The sequence below is a fragment of the Emydura macquarii genome, unplaced genomic scaffold (assembly GCF_026122565.2).
Source record: "Emydura macquarii macquarii isolate MOO-44397 ecotype Brisbane River unplaced genomic scaffold, CSIRO-AGI_Emac_v2 contig_1363, whole genome shotgun sequence".
Taxonomy (NCBI): Eukaryota; Metazoa; Chordata; order Testudines; family Chelidae; genus Emydura; species Emydura macquarii.
Genome location: NW_027131500.1, coordinates 8999504 through 9021567, shown reverse-complemented (window position 1 = coordinate 9021567; position 22064 = coordinate 8999504). Strand labels below are relative to the sequence as shown.

At 40.3% G+C, this 22064-nt stretch overlaps 1 protein-coding gene across 2 annotated transcripts in view; it reads left to right on the top strand.

The window, feature by feature from the left end:
* GALNTL6 (polypeptide N-acetylgalactosaminyltransferase like 6) overlaps positions 1-22064 on the top strand; it is an 834312-nt gene that overhangs the window by 762457 nt on the left and 49791 nt on the right. For both annotated transcript variants that reach the window (XM_067551729.1, XM_067551730.1), the window contains 2 exons: positions 3638-3755; positions 13864-13971. In XM_067551729.1, coding sequence (XP_067407830.1) covers positions 3638-3755; positions 13864-13971 — 226 coding nt within the window. The remainder of the gene's footprint in view (positions 1-3637; positions 3756-13863; positions 13972-22064) is intronic.

The following is a 22064-nucleotide window of genomic DNA, read 5'->3' as shown; positions in this document are numbered from 1 at the left end:
ACCACAAAGGACTCAGAGGCCCTCCAGCTTGCAGTCACCAGTGCTTTATTTACAGCATGCACAGAACCTCCCACCATCATACAGGGCCTTGCCTGGGCCCGCTGTTGCTGCTCAGGAGACAGGCAACACCTCTGCATCCCTCACCCCTTCCCTGACTCCTTTCCCCTCTGGCCTCTCAAACCCTCTGGGGCCTGGCTTATGAACCCTGCTGGGCCAGCAGGACCTAATCAAACCCCTGGGAGGCTGATCAGCATGTGCCTACGCACAGCTGCCTCCCCTCAGGCAATCAAGCCCCAGCCCAGCTACCTGCTCTGCTGCCCCTCAGCTAGCTAAGCTAGCATGGCAGGGGGCTGGCCAAGGGTTCATCCCCAGCACTTCTTCATAAGATGGAAGACAAAAGAGAGCCTGATGTTAGGGACGTCCCTCAGAGATGCCCACACTGATAGATTAGTGTGCTAGCCAATCGATTTTTGTAGACTTTTATACCAAGCTCATCACATATAAGCACTATCCATCAATGGGTGATGATTGCAATCAGGAGGAGGAAACCATACCAATTGGCTTGAGCTCCAGGAATCAGAATTGAAGGGGAAAATATTGTCTGGACTATCACTTCAACCATCAATGACTGAGTGTGCAAGGCTGCTCTTCTTCTGTTTGCTAAGAAGCTAACTCTTATAGAGCTTGTTGTCCTGCTCCTGAGCAATTAGGCAGGCTTACAATCCACATCACTGCCTCAGTATGTTTCTGTGAAAATCTGTTCAGGGGATGGGGAATCAGGCTGGAATTAAGCCCATGCATGCAAGTGACCAGGTAGGGTTTCTGCTTCCTGTCCACCCAGTGTCTGCCAGTTTTAAAACCAATCCTATCAAACACAGATGCATATAGATTAGATCTGATTGTTTAAAATTTTTCATTAAACATTTAATTTAAATAACTTTTTCTATATACAAATGTAGTTTCATAGCTGACAGTCCTTCATGAAAAATTTCAATTGACAAGAGATTCCCTTTCCTTTGGTCCAGTGCTGCAGCCCTTAACCATCTGAGTAACCCCTACTCACTACAAAAAGGACTTTTGATATCAGTAAGGGCTGAGGGATCAGGCATTTTTGTCTTCACATTCTGAGTCAATTTAGAGCTCATTCTATAGCAGTTGTTTGCTGAATGGGGCACACACTGTACCAAGTGATCATGTTCAAACAGCTGCATTGCTGGTCCCATTCCAATGAAAATTAGAGAGCTGTGTCCTTATAGGGCCTCTTCCATCAGATATTTTTGCAAGGCAGCAAATATCAAGATGATGTGGAGCATGAATGATCTGAGAGCAAAATTACATGAAACATTAATTTTTTAAAAAGTAAATGCCAAAAATTATAGTTTGCTGCTGTTCCAGTCTCTCTCTTCATATTTTGCCTAATTATAATAAATGTTCTGAATTTTAATGAACCACCATCTATGAAACAAGCAGGCTTTATCCTGTATTATAGGTTTAAACTCTGGATATTAGCTTTTGTTGCACAATATAATTTGTACAGTAAATACCTGCCAATTATTTCCCATCTTGAAGTCCCTAATTGGTCAAATAAAATCTGATTGGCTTCTCTGAATTGTGAGGTGGGCTGCCTTTTTTGTTACCCATTGACTGCATCCAGAGGAATGATCATGAAAGATACCTGAATAAAAGCACTGAAGAGCATGTGTGCCCCAGTAATCTGAGACTTCCTTTCACATGCCAGTAAAGATGTAGGAAGGAAGCTTTGTGCAAGTTCCACTTTATAAGTGGACATTGTGTTTTGATTATTTTGAAGTCACAAGGGGCATGGTGTAATTACAATTACTTTTGGTTGGACTTGAAAATGTTTTATAGTAGTGAAAATCCCCAGGGGAAGGTTTCTAACAGGACTTCACTGGATTTATTCATTTGTGGGAAAGGTAGTCAATATTTAAAGTAGAAAATGTCAATAAAAAAGTAAAAGCCTATTAATATTCAGAGTATGTTGTTGGATGTGGCTTCACCAGCTAACTATTCAATCTTTATTTCAAAAAGAGTACTAACTACTTTTAAAAATGTGCTGTCTGGGAAAATACCTTACTTTGTGTCTTTTAAAAAGAGGGCTTCCCACTACAGCTCCTTATAATTTACACCATAATTGATATAAAATTTAATGTAATTGTAAGAATAACATACTGCACAAAAACAAACTGATTAACAGAAGCAAAAGATAAAACATCTATCACTTTGTTCATTATCCCTAATGTATAGGAGAGAATCATTTTCTCTTATGCATTCAGTATACCCTGTGTAGGGGGATTCGCTGCCACTGTAAAGCTCTCCCCACCTTGGCATGGAGAAGTCCCGGGGATGGTGGGAACGGTGTAGTCTGGAAGAATGAAGTAAGAGGGGATTATGGTGGAGCAGAGTTCCACTACACCCAGTGCCCTGCTGGCATATGTTCTGAAGTAGAAAGAGTCAGGCCCTCTTCTACTCTAGCTTCCATTGGGGCCCAGTGGCCAGAGACCAGAAACCCATTGCTGATATCCTGTGACTGCCTATGCACTCAGACACACTGGAGAATCAGGATCTCTACTCTCTGACTGGATGAGTAGAACTTTTACAATTAGATTTCCTGTACCAATATTCATGTTTGTGAATTTAAAACTCACTTTGCCATCAATATTTTCTAATATTAACTTAGGAAAATTTTCCTTTCTTTAAACTCATTTGCTCTATCATCTATGGAACATGAACATGAAGGTGTGAGAAAGGAGTTAAAGAAAATTAAGTTATTTATTCATGTGAATATTAACAGAAAAAAAATTGAAGTATTTGCCTGAGAAGTAAATTATCAATGTGGGACAAATTTCAAGAATTTTAAATGCCAATAAAGAAGAGCAGATGTTTTACTCCTACCCACCGTCACTGCTCTAAAGCCAGCCACCTTCACCGCTCTTTCTTTAAGAGAGCAACTGTGAAACTGAAATAAACTGACCTGTTTTGCTCACATATCAGTGCGGGGGTGGGGAATGGGAGAGTTCAAAAGTGCATAACTTCACATGGAATATGGGAATTACATTTTTGCATGTTTCCTGAGTCCTTTGCCTACTAACAAAAAAAAAATCGTGATTTAGCAAATATAACTGAATTGATTAATGATAAAAGGTTTATTTGTGAAAGATGTCTGTCATATTTTTCACAGGCTATATTTCTCTTCATACAATAGCTCACAGCAATATCTAAGCATCATAGGGTAAAGTAGCTCTAGATGATGATTTCTGAGAGATTAGTCACTAAACTTTGATCTAGGATCCACCTTTCTCCAGCAATTTAAAACATCAACCTGACAAGCTAGTTTTGAGTGGACGTGGGGAGCTGCTGTTTATCTACTGTCATGGAAGGACCAGCATTTTAAAGAGTTTATTTTTTTCAAATGAGTAAATGTCTTCCCCTCCCCCACAGCTCTAGAATGGTGGGAACCTGACATCTACCCCCACCCTCCCACATGCAAACAAACATATACTCACAATTGCTAGCCGATTCAATATTATCTGTCAATGTGGCATTGTTGATCTTTACAGTTTTTCAAGCATGATATGATGGTGCCTGTCATTTATGATTTCTTTTAATCATTCCTCAGGTCTCCTGTTATGGCTGGAGGTCTGTTTGCTGTTGACCGACAGTGGTTTTGGGAGCTGGGTGGCTATGATCCAGGCTTAGAAATATGGGGAGGAGAACAGTATGAAATCTCCTTTAAGGTAAGTCATCCGGTCACTTCCATTTAATATTTACTTACTCTGTTGGGTATGATCCTAAAGGTTTGTGTTTTAATTATCTGAACCCTGATTTGTGATGTGCTTTGTTATTATCATGGTGCCTTTATTCATACTGGATGTTGCTCCATAGTCAGACCTCATTTTCTACAATATTCCTTTGGATTTTTTTAAGGAATTTCCACTGCTTTCAATGGAAAATGCATGCCATACAAAAGTCACATAATTGGTTGCATATTTCAGGCTAGATTTTCAAAATCAGGTGATCCCTTAATTGCATATCTGATTTTGCATATGCCTAACTTATGTGCACAAACATCCTCTGTGTGTGTGTGTGTGTGTGTGCACGCACGCATGTGCATAAGTCGGTTATTTGCACGTCTAGTTGGCAGCCATATGAACTTCCACACACATATCAGGTACCTGTATATATTAAGCAGTTATATGCAAATGTACCTAATTGAGAAAATATAATGCATTATGTTCAAAGATAAAGTATTCAAGGAATTAAGGACTTTGCCTTTAGCCTCTTCACTATAATTCCTTTCCACTTAGAGATAAAATTTCAGGGAATAGTCAAATGACACATTTACATTGCAGTTCACATTTAGCTTCAGGATCTCCCAGTCTAGTTCTAAACCTCTACAAAGCATACCCCCAATTTCCAACTGAAGAAATTTAGTATGTAAGTCATAGACTATACTGTACATCTAGCTACATCTGAGTTTCAACATTGATTAAAGCAATGCTAATGAGAGCAAAGTATTGAATGAAATGAACCTACCAAGTCTGTACTCCAAACTGCTAGGCTGTTTTTAATGGGTGTTCTCGGGAATAGCTAAATTACTTGCCTAACTGTGCTGCTCTCATGTTACTTTGAATCAGCTTTATATGAGAGCAAAATAAAATTGGTGGTCAAGAGAAACTCACTAGATAAATGGATGGAAAGGTTGTTTGAATACATCACTCTGCATATTTAGGTTATTTCAGAAACAAATGTAAACTGCCACTAGTATCTGTCACATCTCTGCAAGGATCACACAATTTTATTAGCCCATTTCCCATGTTTGTGTTGTTTGTCATTGTGAAGAATATAATTGGAATACAGTCCATTCCTCTTTGTATAGAAACCATGGTAACGGCAATGGAAGTTTAGATACTGAATTGATCCAGCCTGTTTTGTTCGAGTGACAGATTTTTTTGGAAACAGCTATGTCACAATGGGTCCTATTTCAGTCATATCTCCTCATTCATCTCATTACTGTATGTTGACCTTAGGGTTCCTGTCCCTCCTTATTAGCGTTAAAAACCTTTAAACAGGATTTTACAGCATTTGACTAGAAGGAATATGAACTTTCTGTTGGTGGATGTTCAACAAATGGAAGTTTTATGCAGACTGGCTACTGCTTTCCCTGGAATAGTGAAAGGAAAAATAAGATCAGCAGAGAGAAAGCAACAGAGAAATACTTTTTGATATATAGGTCATTAACTGATATTATTCAGTACTTGTGATTGGGAACATTGGAAAATAGGCCCCAATTAATCTTGAAATCAAAGAGCAGCCTTGGAATTGGTCAGTTGTTGAGCATTATTGGATAATTTATTACAATGAAAATGTTCTATGAGCAGGAATAAATAGGAATTTTACAAAAACAAACCACAAACACTCAAACAAGTAAGTGAAAATAAAAATTCTAAAGCTACTTGAAATATACTAATTTGATTTGCTGTGTCTCTGTTACATCTTTGGGTTACGATTTTGTCAAATAGAAGTTAAGCAGTGTCAAGCTCAGTCAGCATTTGGATAAAAGATTTGCAAATTGCAATGATGCTTGTGTTTGGTACTAAACCTGCCTCTCTGACTTCAGCACTCAGATATCTTGTAGGATCAGGTCCTTAGTCAGAAATACTTTTTCCGTTGAAGTCAGTACTGAACTAATAGCTGCAACATAGCATTACCAGGAGTGATGAGTCCCACAGATGCCAGCTGTTGCATGAGATTTAAGCCTGATATTCTGACAATTCGTGATTGTCAAAAGTTATATGGGATCTTTAACAAGATTACAGATAGTATTCTGGCCAAATTCCAGTTTGAGTGATTATATTTAGCCTACCTACAATTCCCCCTGAAGTGTCAACTAGAAGCTGCATTCTTTTCACTTCCTGTCCTAAACTGTTGTGTAATCTCATTGAGTTTTGTTAAACAACTGTCACATTTCACCTCAGACTTGATTGCATTTCACTTAGAGATCACAAAGTTGGAGATATGGAGTCAAATTTGAATTTTCCTATAGTTTGGGGAATTCAGAGCTGGAGGTTTGGTTCAGGCCCATCTCTAATTTCAATGACAGATGAAGTGATCCCTATGTAGTATTTATAAATCAGTTTATATAAAGCTTTGTAATCACTCAGATTTTTTAAAGTTTTCCTGACACTTGTTTCTTGGTTTGCAGGAGGCGATGTGGTTCCCTTTTGTTCATGTCTGTCTCCGTGTAACACAATCACAGATGACCGAAGTTATTACAGCTCTGATATAGTGTTGATTAACTCCCATTTCAGAGTCAGAGTGTACCAGCATAATGAATGGTTCCAGGGAGAAAGGGAATATAATATAATCATATAATTTTATGATTATACCGTCACTATTTTTAGAACTATTTATTTAGATTGTGAATAAATTTAGTGCACATGAAAGCAAAGAATTAACACCACTATTTAAACTAAGGTATAGCACAGACCAGCAACATAATCACTCCAGAATTTATTCTCACTGCTGACTCAGTTTATCCTTCTTAGAGTTCTTAAAAGCTGCATCCAGACTTTTGTAATGTGGCATCTGCTTCATTAAAACTTCACAGTCCAATTGAACTAAAACAGGTCTTTCCCTAACTCTACAGTTTCTTGGCTCCATGTTGGATTGTACAGTTCTTTCACAAATCCCAGGTCCTGTTATCTGGCGTTGCCTCTTCTGAACTCTCCTCTTCTGAAGGCTTCTGCTTTTCTTAATGCTTGTGCCCATCACTGTAAGTAGCTCCGGCTGGATCTCTTCACATCCTTTCCCCTGACCCGAGCTCACCTGCAGGAGCCGACTTGCTCCCTACGGGTCTTTCCCTTTGTCTGAGCTGCTTTTTGGTCTTGTAAGCCAAGGACCAGGTGGTCTGCGCCTATCATCTGATCCGTGGCACCAACCCCATCACTTGAGAGGCAGCTAATTAGTCACCATTAATTATGCTAATTAGTTAATTTTGGAATGTTTTCAATGCCTGTAGCTTTATCTCAAATAAATGCTCCAAAGTGTACATGAAATATTCCTATAGTGCACATTGATCAGCTAGGTCTATGTTAGAACCATTATTGTCCAATAAATCATATGTTCACAGAAATATAACTGGAGGTGGGTCTCTCTACAGAAAAATACTTAAATTGAATCTGTTTTATGTGAAACTGTCAATTAACACCTTCATAACAGTTTAGTTAGATACTTAATAAAGAGCAAATTACAAATGCAATGTAAATATATATTTTCACCTCACGTGATACAATAAACAACCTAAAATCCATCTCAACAGCTAAGTTGTTGGGCAAATCTGTAAAATCCTAGTGGTTTCCAAGAACTGAAAATGAAGGCAGTTATCTTGACGGGATTGCCATGGGGTGTACATTTGAGTGAAAGAGGGCCTTTGCAGGTGCCAAGAAACAGAGCAGTGTCCAACCATGTGTTGTTTACAGGAATCCTCTCCAGTAGTTCCAACCCCAACCTTTCAAAAACAATGAGTCAGGCTCCAAAAATTTGTGAGATTGGCTTAAAAATAATAAAATTGGGGTATTTTTATTTCGTTTCCTTGTTTTGAACCTTTAAGGTGTTGTGTTTTCCAGCTTCTCTCCACAACAAAGGTGGGAACTTACTTTTATTAAAATGAAAGCTTAAATTCTCTCATAATCAGAGGACTCCAGGAAGTGGGCTTTTAAGAAAAATATTAAGTTTAATGAAATTCACAATCAGATCACAAGAGTTGTTAACATTCTATCTTGTTGATGCAGGAAGGAAAGTCACACCACACGGTAGTGAGCACAGTGCTGCTGCTTTAAAAGTGAGCTGTGCCTGGTCCCCTTCCTCTCCAACATAATCCACGCTGCAGTCAGCAACATACACACTAGCCACTTCGCCTCCCTTTTCCCCCAGAACCAAATGCAAATCATGAAAATTTAGGCGCACGATGTACTACCTAGTTGTTATTAAATTTATATTATTAGATTTCTCTTATGTTTTCTTTATTCTATTTTCATACAGTAACATGATTCAAAAGTCTCTCTGGATTCATTCCACTATACCCTTATTAGGCATCCATTAACTCCCCATCCTTCTGTGCTCTTCCAGTCTTGGGATGCTCCCTGTCCTTTCTCCACGACACTCTACAATTGCAAGGAATTCTCTTTTATTTGTGCTACCACATCTATCAAATTCTTTCTCCCCCATCTTCCATTTCACATCTCTAAGCCCATGAGTCCCTTCCCTTATTATTTATTTGTACTACAGTAGCATCTAGAGACCCTAAACTAAAACTGTGGTCCACAGTGCTTGGCATTGTACTTACACATAACAGATAGTCCCTGTCCTGAATTGCTTACAATTGACATAGACAAGACAAAGAGTGGGAGTTGAGGGATAAAGAAGTTAAGGAACTTGCCCAAGACTCTCAAAGTCTGTGGCAGAGCCAGGAAATGAACCCATATCACCAAGGCCCAGACTAGTGCCTTAACCACTAGACCACTGCATCCTATCTTTTAAAGCTTGCTTTTTTGCCTTTCTCTTTGACTCTCTCTATGAAGTGTTCTGTGATGTTCTGTAGGAAGGAGCTGATAAACTATAGTTTAGTGCAGTGTTTCCCAAATGATGGGGCCCAACCACCGGTGGATGACAGGAAAGTTCTAGATGGGTTGCCATATCCAAGTGCAGGTTAACCCATCACTGGGCCCTAAGCAAACATACATTTCTACCAAGGTGGAGGGGAGGTTTGGAAAGCAAGCCCATCCCACATTCAGCCCACAATGGCAGCTCTTGTCTTGCGGGACTGGGCCTAGCTCCCATTCTAGGTATTGTGAGCTAATGCATGGGGTCACAGCACCATTCAGGTTTGGCGTGGCTGCAACACTCACACTCCTTCCCCCCCAGGGCCTCCCCTTGCATCAGAGCTGAATTAGGGTTGCAGTGCCGGGGTGGAAGATGCATATGTATAATGGTGGGTTGCCAAAAAGACAAAATGTTGTTGGTGGGTCAACGTAGTAAAATGTTTGGGAATCACTGCATCATAAAATACTCTTCTTCTGAGCTTTCTGAATTAAAGTTGACTTGTTTTGTTGGGGATTTTTTTTACCTTGGCTATGGATCACATTCATTCCTATTATAAGAAGGAGACATTAGAGATCTTGGAAGTTTTATGGCTTGCTAGTTAGACAAACAGAGCATCAACATTGTGACACCACTTGGCAGCTCCATACCAGCAGAATTCCTTTTATGGTGCACTAGAGGTCTGTAATATTTAACACAGAAGATTTCAAGTTGTTTCTCCAATTTTTCGCAATATTTAGCACAGGTGACATTAAAATGCACATTCTAAGGACGAGGTTCCCAGAATTGATCTTCCTAAGAAAATATAAAAATTCCTTTAAAGTCATTCTGAAGCTAAACGATAAACAGGAACAGCTGCTAAATGTCCTGCAAGCCAGCCTGAGATTCATTGCAATTATGCTACAAAATGCACCTCAGGTGCAGCACAGCACTTTCAAGTTAAGTTTTATATCTATCAAATACAAGCCCAACATCAAAGTGTGATTTCCTTCCAATTGTTATTGCCTGAGTGTCTCTGATAGCCTTTTCTTAATTCCTTTTCTTCTTTTATTTTCTTTTTTATTGATATCCTACAGCATCAAGAAGATGCAATATATGTGTACTCCAACAGTCATTACATATGTTACAGTAATAAAGCACCTAGACAGGTTTCTGCTTCCTCACATTATGTATGTGCTCTGTGAAAGGGAGCTGACCTTCCACTGAGTTTATCTTTTTGTTTATCTATATTGTCATCTTTTCCAAGGGCCAACTGTAATCATTTTATTATCTTCACATGTCCTAGAAACATCGCTGTAATAAAAAATAAAAATTAACAGTAATTGTAAATGAGTGGCTTCCTCCCAGGCACCACCTCAGTTTCCCCCTTGGCTAACCCAAAGGGCTCCACTTCGGGTTTTTATTTAAACAATACTCCTCCTGGGAACCAGTTTATTACAAAAACCTTGTGCAAACAAACAGTCTATAACTAAAGCCCCAAGACCATATCACCCCGGTGTACATATTCCTTGTTCTCACCATACCCCAGTGTCTTCCACCACAGCTTAGGCTCCTATCAGTCCTCTTCCATCCCTTTGCCAGGAGGGCCACCCCAACCCTTCTTTCTGGGGCGCAACCCCGTTCTTCCCAGCTGGAAGTTCCGCAGCCTCTCTGCTGGGAGCATCCCTGCTAGGTAAGCATCCCACACTTTCCCTTCTACATAGACCTTCACTTTTCCTGTCACTGTCCTGACTTAAGGTGACCATGATACAGTGATGATTAGCATGTGCTATTGCTGGGTTCTGTATTTGTCTCATCAGTCTGCCAGCTCTGATTGCATATAACTTACCCCTTTTTTGTACCTTTTGGTCTTGTATGCATTTTAATGCATGCTGTTGGGTGCACTGTAGGTCTGGGGCAGTTTTACTTAGACTTCCACTGCACACTTTTGCCATCTGATTTGTGGGAAGAATATATAAAGTAGCCACTGGGCATGACAATAGGTGTCTTATCTATGCTACCTATGCTGATTATGCATGCTATATTAATTACATTAATTATCTGGTTTCCACACATCCCTCACTGTTTTTTTCAGTGAGAACATAAAAGCTCTGGAGTAAATTCCTGGCTCCACTGAAGTCAATGGCAAAACTCCTATTGACGTCAGTAGGGCCAGCATTTCATCCTTGTTGTCTATATATTGTGTTCTACTTTTCCTTAGACCACAAGCACAACATGCCCTCTGCCTCATATATACAGAACGCAGAGCTTGGGTCCTTTGTATATGACTGAACCTTGCAACGTGGAAGCTCTGACAAGATTCTGGGAGATGTTGCATGATGTCTTTTTTACCCTGATTATAGTATATTGTGATATACCGAGGGCAGCAGGAGAGTACGACGGGAGGTACATCAGCCCCAGAATGATCAGGGCTTTATTCCCTGCAGCCTAACCAGGGGCAGCTGGGGCCAATTGAGGATCAGCCAGGTGCTCCATAAAAGGGCTCCTCCCCAAAAACACGGGGCACAAGCTGGAGGAAGCAGAGGTGCTGTGCTGTGCTGTGCTGTGCTGTGCTGTGCTGTGCTGTGCTGTGCTGTGCTGTGCTGTGCTGTGCTGTGCTGTGCTGTGCTGTGCTAGTGGAGTGGAGTGGAGTGGAGTGAAGTAGCAGATTGGAGTAGCGAAGTGTGGGAGAGCGGAGGAACCCCAAAAGGAGGTACTGAACCCAGCAAGGGGCAGCAAGGAAAAAGGGCCTGAGAGGCCAGCAGGACTGAGGGGGGGAAGTAGCCCAGGGGAAGAGGCTGCGACTCCAAAAATACAGAGCCAGCAGTCTGCAGTTGCTGTTCATAGGACCCCTGGGAAGGCGGGATGACGGGCACTTTTCTGGCCCCCAACAGGAGAGAAGCACGAGATCCACTAGAGGGAAGCCAGCCATCGGCCACAATATCTTAACTTTCATTCCTCCTTACTGTGTTCTTCATTGTCTCTGGAATGATCCTTCCAGATATTTATAAAGTATACTATTGCAGCTTCCACACAGTGTCAATACTGAACATAGAGTTACAGTAACTTCTCAGTGAAGTTAGGTGTCTTTATACGTTTTCCTAGTTGATTCTCCATCACAGATGACAGATGCTGCACAGTAGTGTTTAGGGAATAAGAGAACTCTTGAAATGTCAAGTTCTTCTACTCTAGAACTTTTCCAAAAGTTTGACTATTTCCCAAAAATAATCTACTGTGAAAATGGGAGGAGGGGACTTAATGGAAGTTTTGCACTATACAAAAAAAGTTTTTCTAACTAAACTAGATAACAAAAGAATTTTCATCACAAATCTTTTGCTCTTCAAACCTCAAGAGCTGAGTAAATCAGCATAATTCTATGGCTGCTGTTCTCGATCTGTAAAACTCCCTTTTGCTGCTGTTAATGGTTAAGGATACGATTCTGTCATAGAGCTCATGGATTCCATGACTTTCTGGGACCTCCATGAGCAGGGCTGGAACAGCAGCCCCAGAACTGAGCAGCTGCTGGGATTGGGTCAGCACTACTGGGGATGGAGCAGTGGCTGTCAACCCTGCCAATGGAGAAGTGACCGACGGTCAGCCCTGGGGCCATGGGATCAGTGACCTCCAAGCTACAAAAGCAGTGGGTATTGGGGTGGCAGGCTGGGGTTGGGTGAGCCCCTCTGGGGCTGGAGCAGCTGTTAGAGGTCAATGGTCAGATTGTTAGTCTCTGCCCCCTAACCCTCCTGGTATTTTTAGTAAAAGTCAGGGACAGGTTGCAGGTTTCTGTGAATTATTGTTTATTGCCCAGGACCTGTCCCTGACTTTTAGTAATAATACCCATGACAGAATCTTAACCTTACTAATGGTCTCCTCTCTCTCTTTTTGTACGTGGGAATGGTTTTCTTGTTGATGATCTCACAGTTTAGAGGCTGAAAAAGCTGAGACTGCAAGTGCTGTGTGCAGAACTAGTTCAGGATAGTGGGAGTTTTGCTTACAGAACAATTTGCAAGATCAGGAAGCCAAGAAAGTTGTTTTGCCAGGGTTATGAAAGGCTAAGTGATTTTACTTCTCGACAAAGTCAGCGGGCTGCTGCATGATTGTGGTAATCCAAGCACTAGGTCTATGAGTGAATTTTGAACTCTTGGAGTGTGATTAGTTTTAAAACCTATTTATATGCTCTGCTAGCCTATTTACTGTCCTGTTTGATGCTTCCAGTGACTTGTTGGTAGAAATTCAAAATTACACTCCTTAACATCGATATGCTTACCCTACAAGTGTGTTGTCCCGTTTTGCCCACATACTATATTAGTAGTCTTGTTTAGCTGACAAACTGAAGTACGGCAGTTCTCATGTCACCAAAGTCATGTCTATCAGAGTTGCTGGGCTGCTTTCCATTGTGACTTGTGCGTGAGTCAGTCTCCCTCTCTCACACATACATCTTTTAAAAACAAGCAACATTAAAGCTCTTGTGAAGAGTGAAATTGCTCATTGCTCATCATCCTGTAGCACAGGCATCTGTGGCCTGATTTTCAGAGGGGCTGTGCACTTACAGCTCTCACTAATTTTGACCGGACTCGTGGTTGCTCAGCACTTTTGTAAATCAGGCCCTTAAACATTGAAAATGCATACTCCAGTTGAAGCTCTTTGTTTCAATATCAGAAGCTTGCACTAAAGATGACACATAAATGACTTATGCCACTTTCTGCATATGTATGAGTTTGGTTAGATAATGTATTTTGATATTTCTGTTTCAGTTTTTCTTTAGAAAAGTACATCCTAGTAAAGAGCCAAGCCTTGTATTGATTATATGCTATAGATTGTAGGCCAAGGATTCTGAGTTTAGCCTCTAAATTATCACCTGATTTGTATGTTTAACTATATATATGCCCAATATGAGACCACTTTTGAAAATTTGACTATGTTGGAATTAAGAATGTAATTAATTAATTTTTATTTGATCAAGAACATTAAGAATTTGGAAATTCTTAGATAAAGGAATCTTGTTTATTTTTTTGAAAAGTTGTGTGGGTAGATACCTGTAGCTGCTGCTATTTATAGTTTATATTGTTTTTTTTTAAATGAGACTTCTTTTTGTAGAGTGAGACCCCAAGTATCAAAACATGGATTTTCCCTCATCTTCCCATTCCTAGCCATTCAGAATGAAACAGGACCCTCAGTAAGAGGAATCCGTGTAGAATGATTTAAGATTTTATCTTCTATGCTGGCATTCAGTTGTCACTGTTGGGTTTTTTGTTTCCTCCTCAGGTTTGGATGTGTGGAGGTGGCATGTTTGATGTTCCATGTTCTAGAGTTGGACACATCTACAGGAAGTACGTCCCTTATAAAGTTCCATCTGGAACCAGCCTGGCACGAGTGAGTAGCTGGTAGCTGAAATTTTCCATCTTTAAAGTGGTCTTTCAGTGGTCAGTCACTTTACTCCTTGTAAGTCAGTTTCTTTATTTAGGATAAAATAATCATAGATTCTCCATTTCTCTGACTAGCATAAAAAGTGCTTTTACTTTTGTAACAACCACCTTCTAGAGGCAAAGCTTCCAAGAACAAAACAGTGCTCAGTAAAAATAAAGTTAAAGGCTTCAGAATAGAGGTGTAATACTTTCACATTCATTCAAAAGAATATATGAATTACTTGACACACAAGATTGCCTTTTACACACTTACTACGATTGTCATCATGGTTTTGAAAGCAAAACTGACACATCACCAGGAATTTGAATGGTTGGTATTTAGGCAGGTATTTTGATCAGTCAGGAAATTAATCAAGCAGTCTACATCTTGCAAAAGGAATATTCTTTGAAACAAAAGGATTGATAAGTGACTGGTTAAAACCTCAGTAAGGAAAAGCTGACCACCGTGTTACCATGTGAGAGTAGGGATCCCAATACCCTTTTCAAAGACAGTTAAACATATCTGTATCCATGAGTTCCAGAGGGAGAGCCGTGTTAGTCTGTTTTCAGCAAAATGAGAGTTCTGTGGCACCTTAAAGACTAACATATTTATTTGGGCATAAGCTTTCATGGGCAGAAACCCACTTCATCAGATGCATAAAGTGGAAACTTCAGTTAGGTGGGTATATATACACATGCAAGGATGGGTGAGTTACATCACAGTGAGAAGGGCAAGTATTAATGAGGTAATTCAGTCAGGGTGGATGAGTCCCATTTACAACAGTTGATGAGAAGGTGTGAAAGCCAAAAGAGGGAACATTATTTTTTGTAGTGGGCTAGCCACTTCTAGTCTCTATTCAGACGTAGTCTGATAGTGTCAAGTTTTCATATGAGTTCCAGCTCTGCAGTTTTGCGCTGAAGTTTGTTTTTGAAGTTTTTTTGTTGAAGTATGGCAACTTTCAAGTCTGTTGCTGAGTGTCCAGGGAGACTGAAGTACTTGCCTACTGGTTTTTGAACGTTACCATTCTTGAAGTCTGATTTGTGTCCATTTATTCTTTTGCATAGAGACAGTCCAGTTTGGCCAATGTACATGGCAGAGGGGCATTGCTGGCACATAATGGCATATATCACATTAATAGATGTGCAGGTGAACGAGCTCCTGATGGTGTGGCTGATGTGGTTAGGACCTTTGATGGTGTCACTTGAATAGATACGCGGGCAGAGTTGGCAACGGGGTTTGTTGCAAGGATACGTTCCTTGGTTAGTGTTTCTGTTGTATGGTGTGCAGTTGCTGGTGAGTATTTGCTTCAGGTTGGGGGGCTGTTTCTAAGTGAGGACTGGCCTGCCTCCCAAGGTTTGTGAGAGTGAGGGATCATCTTACAGGATAGGTTATAGATCCTTGGTGATGTGTTGGAGAGGTTTTAGCTGGGGGCTGTAGGTGATGGTCAGTGGCGTTCTGTTATTTTCCTTGTTGGGTCTGTCCTGTAGTAGGTGACTTCTGGGTACCCATCTGGCTCTGTCAATCTATTTCTTCCTTTCCCTAGGTGGGTATTGTAGTTTTAAGAATGCTTGATAGAGAAGTGTTTGTCTCTGTCTAAGGGATTGGACCAAATGCGGTTGTATCTTAGGGCTTGGCTGTAGACAATGGATTATGTGATGTGTCCTGGGTGGAAGCTGGAGGCATGTAGGTACGCATAGTGGTCAATAAGTTTTCAGTATAAGGTGATTATGTGGTCATCACTTATTTTCACTGTAATGACCAGGAAGTGGATTTCTTGTGTGGACTGGTCCAGGCTAAGGTTGATGATGGGGTGAAAATTGTTGAAATCCCGGTGGAATTCTTCGAGGGACTCTTTTCTGTGGGTCCAGATGATGAAAATGTCATCAATGTAGCGTAGGAGGGGCACTTTGGGATGAGAGTTGAGAAAGTGTTGTTCTAAATCAGCCATGAAAAGGTTAGCATGCTGTGGGGCCATGCGGATATCCATAGCCGTGCCACTGACTTGAAGATATAAATCGTCTCCAAATCTGAAATGATTGTGGGTAAGGACAAAGTCACAAAGTTCAGCTGTCAGGTATGCTGTGGCATTTTCGGGGATACTGTTCCTGATGGTTAATAGTCCATCTTTGTGTGGAATGTTGGTGTAGAGAGCTTCTACATCCACAGGGGCTAGGATGGTGTGTTCTGGAAGATCACCAATGGATTGTAATTTTCTCAGGAAGTCGGTGGTATCCTGAAGAAATCTGGGAGTACTGCTAGCGTAGGGTCTGAGGAGAGAGTCCACATAGCCTGATAACCCTGCTGTAAGAGTGCCAATGCCCGAGGCAACCAGGATTCCCGGGTTTGTGGATTTTGAGTAGCAGATAGAATATCCCTGGTCGGGGCTCTATGGGTGTATCTGTGTGGATTTGTTCCTGTGCTTCTTCAGGGAGTTTCATGAGCAGATGGTGTAGTTTCTTTTGGTATTCCTCAGTGGGATCAGAGGACAGTGGCCTGTAGAATGTGGAGGGTATTTGTCAGCAAGATTATAATACATAGCTTGATGTTTAGCAGAACCTCTTGGTAGACATTTGTTCGAAGGGGAATTTGAGTCTCTAGGCTTTCCGGCTTACATGTAGTAGGTTATCTTAAACGGTACTGCTGCTCTTAAGATGTACTGTTAAGTTGAGTCAGGGATACCTACAGAGTATGGATAGACATACTGCCTTTTTAGAATTCATATAATTCTAAATAAATAGATAGTCTGCCAATCAAGAAAGAGCATTGGGTCCCTGATCCAGCAAAGCACTTCAGCATTGTCATAAGTTTGTCATAGTCAATTAGCCCCCATTAACTGATCCAAGTCCAAAAGGGACTTGGTTTGGGAAAGAAATCCAAAACTAAAGCAGTTATCAAGGTCATGTATAGTCCTTTAATGAACAGGGAGCCCCACTTTATTGACCACATCTCCCTATGATTCTGAATCAGCTGGTTCATATAAAGCTATTAACTAAAGGAGTACTTTAGGAGGACACACACAGATGATCTGGATGCTTCAGGTGTTTTTGTATTACCTATGAACTATACCTTTCAGATACTTCATTTAAAACTACTCTCCAGTTCAGGACTATGTGAGATTGTTCTCACAATTCAGGGCAATTGTGCCTGTATTTTCCCCTCAGTGGTTGAACAAGGTCACCCACTCTCCGCTTCCCACTCCCTAGCCATTGCCTTTCTGGCTGGAAACTAGTGCCCCTTTACCTTCTAACTGAGATGTTCCCAGGGTGCACAGTTCCCTGCTTTCACTGTGTTATTCCCAGCACAGACAGATTGCCCCAGGACACCTACTTGCCTTCTCTTCAGAGACTGACAACAGAGTTATTGTCAGTAGTTAAAATTATCTCACAGCACTTCCTATGCAAACTACTTTATTCTTAAGGTAAAAAAAATTCCAGAGAAAACATATTAAAGACAATAAAAGAACCTACTCAGATATTAAGAAGCTTACCAGAATTAACCCTAACCATAACATGGATTCTAACCAAGGGTCCTGTCTATTTACTAGATCAGGAAGAAGGCCCTGACCCAATTTAAAGCCAGACTGTTGATCCAAAGAACACTTTCTTTGTCTGTCAGTCCCTGGAAAGACCAGTTTGAACTAGTATTTGTGCACCAGTGGCTTCTCTGGAGATGTTATAATTTGAGTGAATTGTTCTAATCACCCTTTGCAGTTCTCCTATTTACCCTTCCCATGGAAATACAATTCCACAATAACACATACACAATTGTATTTTTAATGCAACAAACTCCAAAGATGTTAGAACTAATTCAATAAGGTTTAACTTAATTCAATAAAGTTCATTCAGGATATTGTAGGAAATAGTCAGTTTGACACATCTCTCTCCCACAGAAATGGGTGCATCTAAGGTGCTGACTGGTTGGATGGCAGATGTTGAAAGCACAGCACACACAGGCATCGCCCTGACCCACTATTGCCCTGCATGCTGCTGCAGTGGCATACAGGGGCCATAAAAGCCCAGTGAAAGCTTCCCAGTGCAAGCACTTCATAGAACAGCCACAGGCTTCGCTACAAAAGCATCTCACAAGCATCAGCATGAAGGACATGCAGACTGGAGCTGTGTGAGGAAAAGAGAGCTTGTCAGAGCCATGTTGCATTGTTATATGAATTCTGGGCAGATCCAGAGACAGTACTGCCATAAATAAAGCTGGTCGCAACTCAGAATTTCAATGGGAAGTTTCAATGTTTCAAAATTTGTTTTAATTCTGAATCAAAATGAAAACAATCTTCTTTAATGTCCCATGAAACAGAAGTTCCAAAACCAAAATTTTTGGAAATTTTTTTGGAAAATGTGTCACTGTCAAATCATTCATTAAAACACAAAGAGGAGGCTTTCTAATCGAGAAAAAAAGATAAGAGGTTTCAATCAGTATTAAGTAACAGCTGCCGCTAATGATTTTAAAAATAAAATAAAATATCAGCTGTTATTCAAGAGTTTTTAAAGAGCTGGCTGAGGAACTCACTAGAGCGTTTATGTTGCTTTTTTCAATAAGTCTTGGAGCACTGAGGAAGTTCCAGAAAACTGGATGAAAGCTAATATTCTGCTAATTTTTAAAAAGGATAAATGGATTGATCTGGGTAATTATAGGCCTGCCAGTCTGACACTGATCCCAAGCAAGATAATGGAGAGACTGATACAGGATTTATTTAATAAAGAATTAAAAGAAGGTAATGTAATGTAATGCTAATGCAAATCAACATGGGTTTATGTTTTTTTATTTGATTACAAGTTAGGTTGATAAAGGTAATAGTGTTGAAGTAATAGATTTAGAATTCTGTAAGGTGTTTGACTTGGTATCACATGATATTTTGGTTAAAAATTAGAACAAAATACAATTAACATGGCATATATAGATTAAAAACTGACTGCTAAGTCTCAAACTGTAATTGTAAACAGGGAATCATAATCAAGCGGGTGTGTTTCCAATGAGGTCCCAAAGGGACTAGTTCTTAGCCCTATGCTTTTTGACATTTTTATCAATTACCTGGAAGAAAACAAAAAATCATCCCTGATAAAGTTTGTAGATGACAAAAATAGGGGGAATGGTAACTAATGCAGAGGACAGGTCACTGATTGAGAGTGATTTGGATCATGTGATAAACTGGGCACAAGCAAACAATTATGTGTTTTAACATGGCTAAATGTAAATTCTTCATCTATGAACAAAGAATGTAGGCCCTACTTACACAATGGAGTACTTTATCCTGGGAAGCAATGTCTGTGAAAAAGATTTGGGGTCATGGCAGATAATCAGCTGAAGAAGAGCTTCCAATGTGATCGTGTGGCCAAAATAGCTAATGTAATCCTGGGATTCATATGCAGGGGAATCTCGAGTAGGAGTAGAGAGGTTATTTTACCTCTGTATTTGGCTGATAGAATACTGTGACAGTTCTGGTGCCCACAATTCAAGAAGGATATTGATAAATTGGAGAAAGTTCAGGGAAGAGCCAAAAGAATGATTAAGGAATAGAAATCATGCCTTATTATGATAGACTCAAAGAGGCCAGTCTATTTACCTTAACAAAGAGAAGGTTAAGGAGTGACTTAATTAGAATTTTCAAATGCCTAGATGCGGAACAAATATTTGATAATGGTCTCTTCAATCTATCAGAGAAAGGTATAACACGATCCAGTGTCTGGAGGTTGAAGCTAGACAAATGCATACTGGAAATAAGGCATATATTTTTGTCTGTGAGGGTAATTAACCATTGGAACAATTTATCAAGGGTTATGTGGATTCTTCATCATTGACAATTTTTAAATCAAGATTTGATGTTTTTTAGAAGACATTCTCTAGGAATTTTGTGGGGTGAGGGGGACAGGGGAAGAGGGGGTAGTTCTTTGGCCTGTGTTATACAGCAGGTCAGACTAGGTGATCACAGTGGTCACTTCTGGCATTAGAATCTATAAATTTATTGTTAAGACATATCAGTAGTAGTGTTTTTCTATGCACTACTACTACTACTACTGACATTTGATTGAAATTATGGTAAACAACGGACTTACCAGAGACCTAGATGAATACAATCTGTTGGGGAAGAGTCAATACAGCTTTTGTAAAGGGAAATCATGCCTCATCAATCTGTTAGAATTCTTTGAGGAGGTCAACAAGTCAATATAATGTACTTGGACTTTCAAAAAGCCTTTGACAAGGTGCAACACCAAAAGGCTCTTAAGCAAAGTAAGCAGTCATGGGATAAGAGGGAAGGTACTCTCATAGATTGGTAACTAGTTAAAAGATAGGAAACAAAAGGTAGGAATACATGACCAGTTTTCACAGTGGAAAGAGATACGTAGCAGGGTCCCCGAAGGATCTGTACTAGGCCCTGCGTTGTTCAACATATTCATAAATGATCTGGAAAGGGAGGTAAACAGTAAGGTGGCAAAGTGTGCAGGCAGTACTAACAAAAGAGAGTCCTGTAGCACCTTAAAGACTAACAAATTTCTGCGGGCATAAGCTTTCATGGGCTGCAACCCACTTTGTCAGATGCATGAAGTGAAAACCACAGATAAGATGTATATATATACATCCAAAGGTGAGAAACATAGCATTGGGGAGGGCAAGTGCTAACAAAGTCAATTCAGTTAGGGTAGATGAGGCCTATTCACAGCCATTGATTAGAAGGTGAGAATGTGTGAACAGTGACAATTACTTCTTGTAATGAGATAACCATTCCAAGTCTTTAGTCCGACCCAGTCTGATTGTGTCAAGTTTGCATATGAGTTCCAGCTCTGCAGTTTCTCGTTGAAGTCTGTTTTTGAAGTTTTTTTGTTGTTTCTCACCCTTGGATGTATATGTATATACCTCCTATCTGTGGTTTCCACTTCATGCATCTGATGACCAGGGTTGCAGCCCATGAAAGCTTATGTCCACAGAAATTTGTTAGTCTTTAAGGTGCTACAGGACTCTCGCTGTTTTTGCTGTATACAGACTAACACGGCTACCTCTCTGAGACAATACTAAATTACTCAAGATAGTTAAGTCCAAAGCAGACTGCGCAGAGTTACAAAGGATCCCACAAAACCTGGTGATTGGGCAACAAAATGGCAGATGAAATTCAGTGTTAAGTGCAAAGAAATGCACATTGAAAACCATAATCCCAACTATACATACAGAACGATGGGGTCTAAATTAGCTGTTACTACTCAAGAAAGAGATCTTGGAATCATCTTGGATAGTTGTCTGAAAACAGCTGCTCAATATGCAGCAGCAGTCAAAAAAGCTAACAGAATGATAGGAACCATTAGGAAAGGGATAGATAATAAAACAGAAAATATCCTAATACCACTATATAAATCCATGGTGCTCCCATACTTTGAATACTGCATGTAGTTCTAGTTGCCCCATCTCAAAAAAGGTATATTAGAACTGGGAAAAGTACGGAGAAGGGCAACAGAAATGATTAGAGGTGTGGAACAACTTTCATATGAGGAGAGAGATTAAAAAGACTGGGATTTTTCACTTTAGAAAAGAGATGACTAAGTGGATCATGAGAGAAGTCTATAAAATCATGAATGGTGTGGAGAAAGTGAATTGGGATATGTTATTTATCCTGTCACATTACACAAGGGGTAAATAACACAAGGGGTCATCCAGTGAAATTAGCAGTCCAATCTTATGTTCTTAAATCCAAAAACTGGCATGAGAAAAATCCCATCCATTCAGGGCAGTAAGGACTGTAAATGATCACTAGTGTATCATAATCTACACCTTAAGTATGTATCACGGTATCATTTGTTTCTTTCTCAAGATCAGATTTCACACATTCTTACAGTATCAATCAAGCCCTGCAAGGCCTAAAAAGGGGTGCCATGGGGGGGGGGGGGGCTGCCGCCCCCGCCCTCCCAGATCCGAGTTTCATACCCAAGTCTGGCTCCAGCTCGCTCCATGCGGATGAGCTCTGGCATACAGGAGCACTTGTCCTTTAAGACAGGCAGGTAGAGCTGTGTGTGGAGTCACACAATCCCTCCCCTGTGCTGTCAGTCAGCCAGCGATTCCTT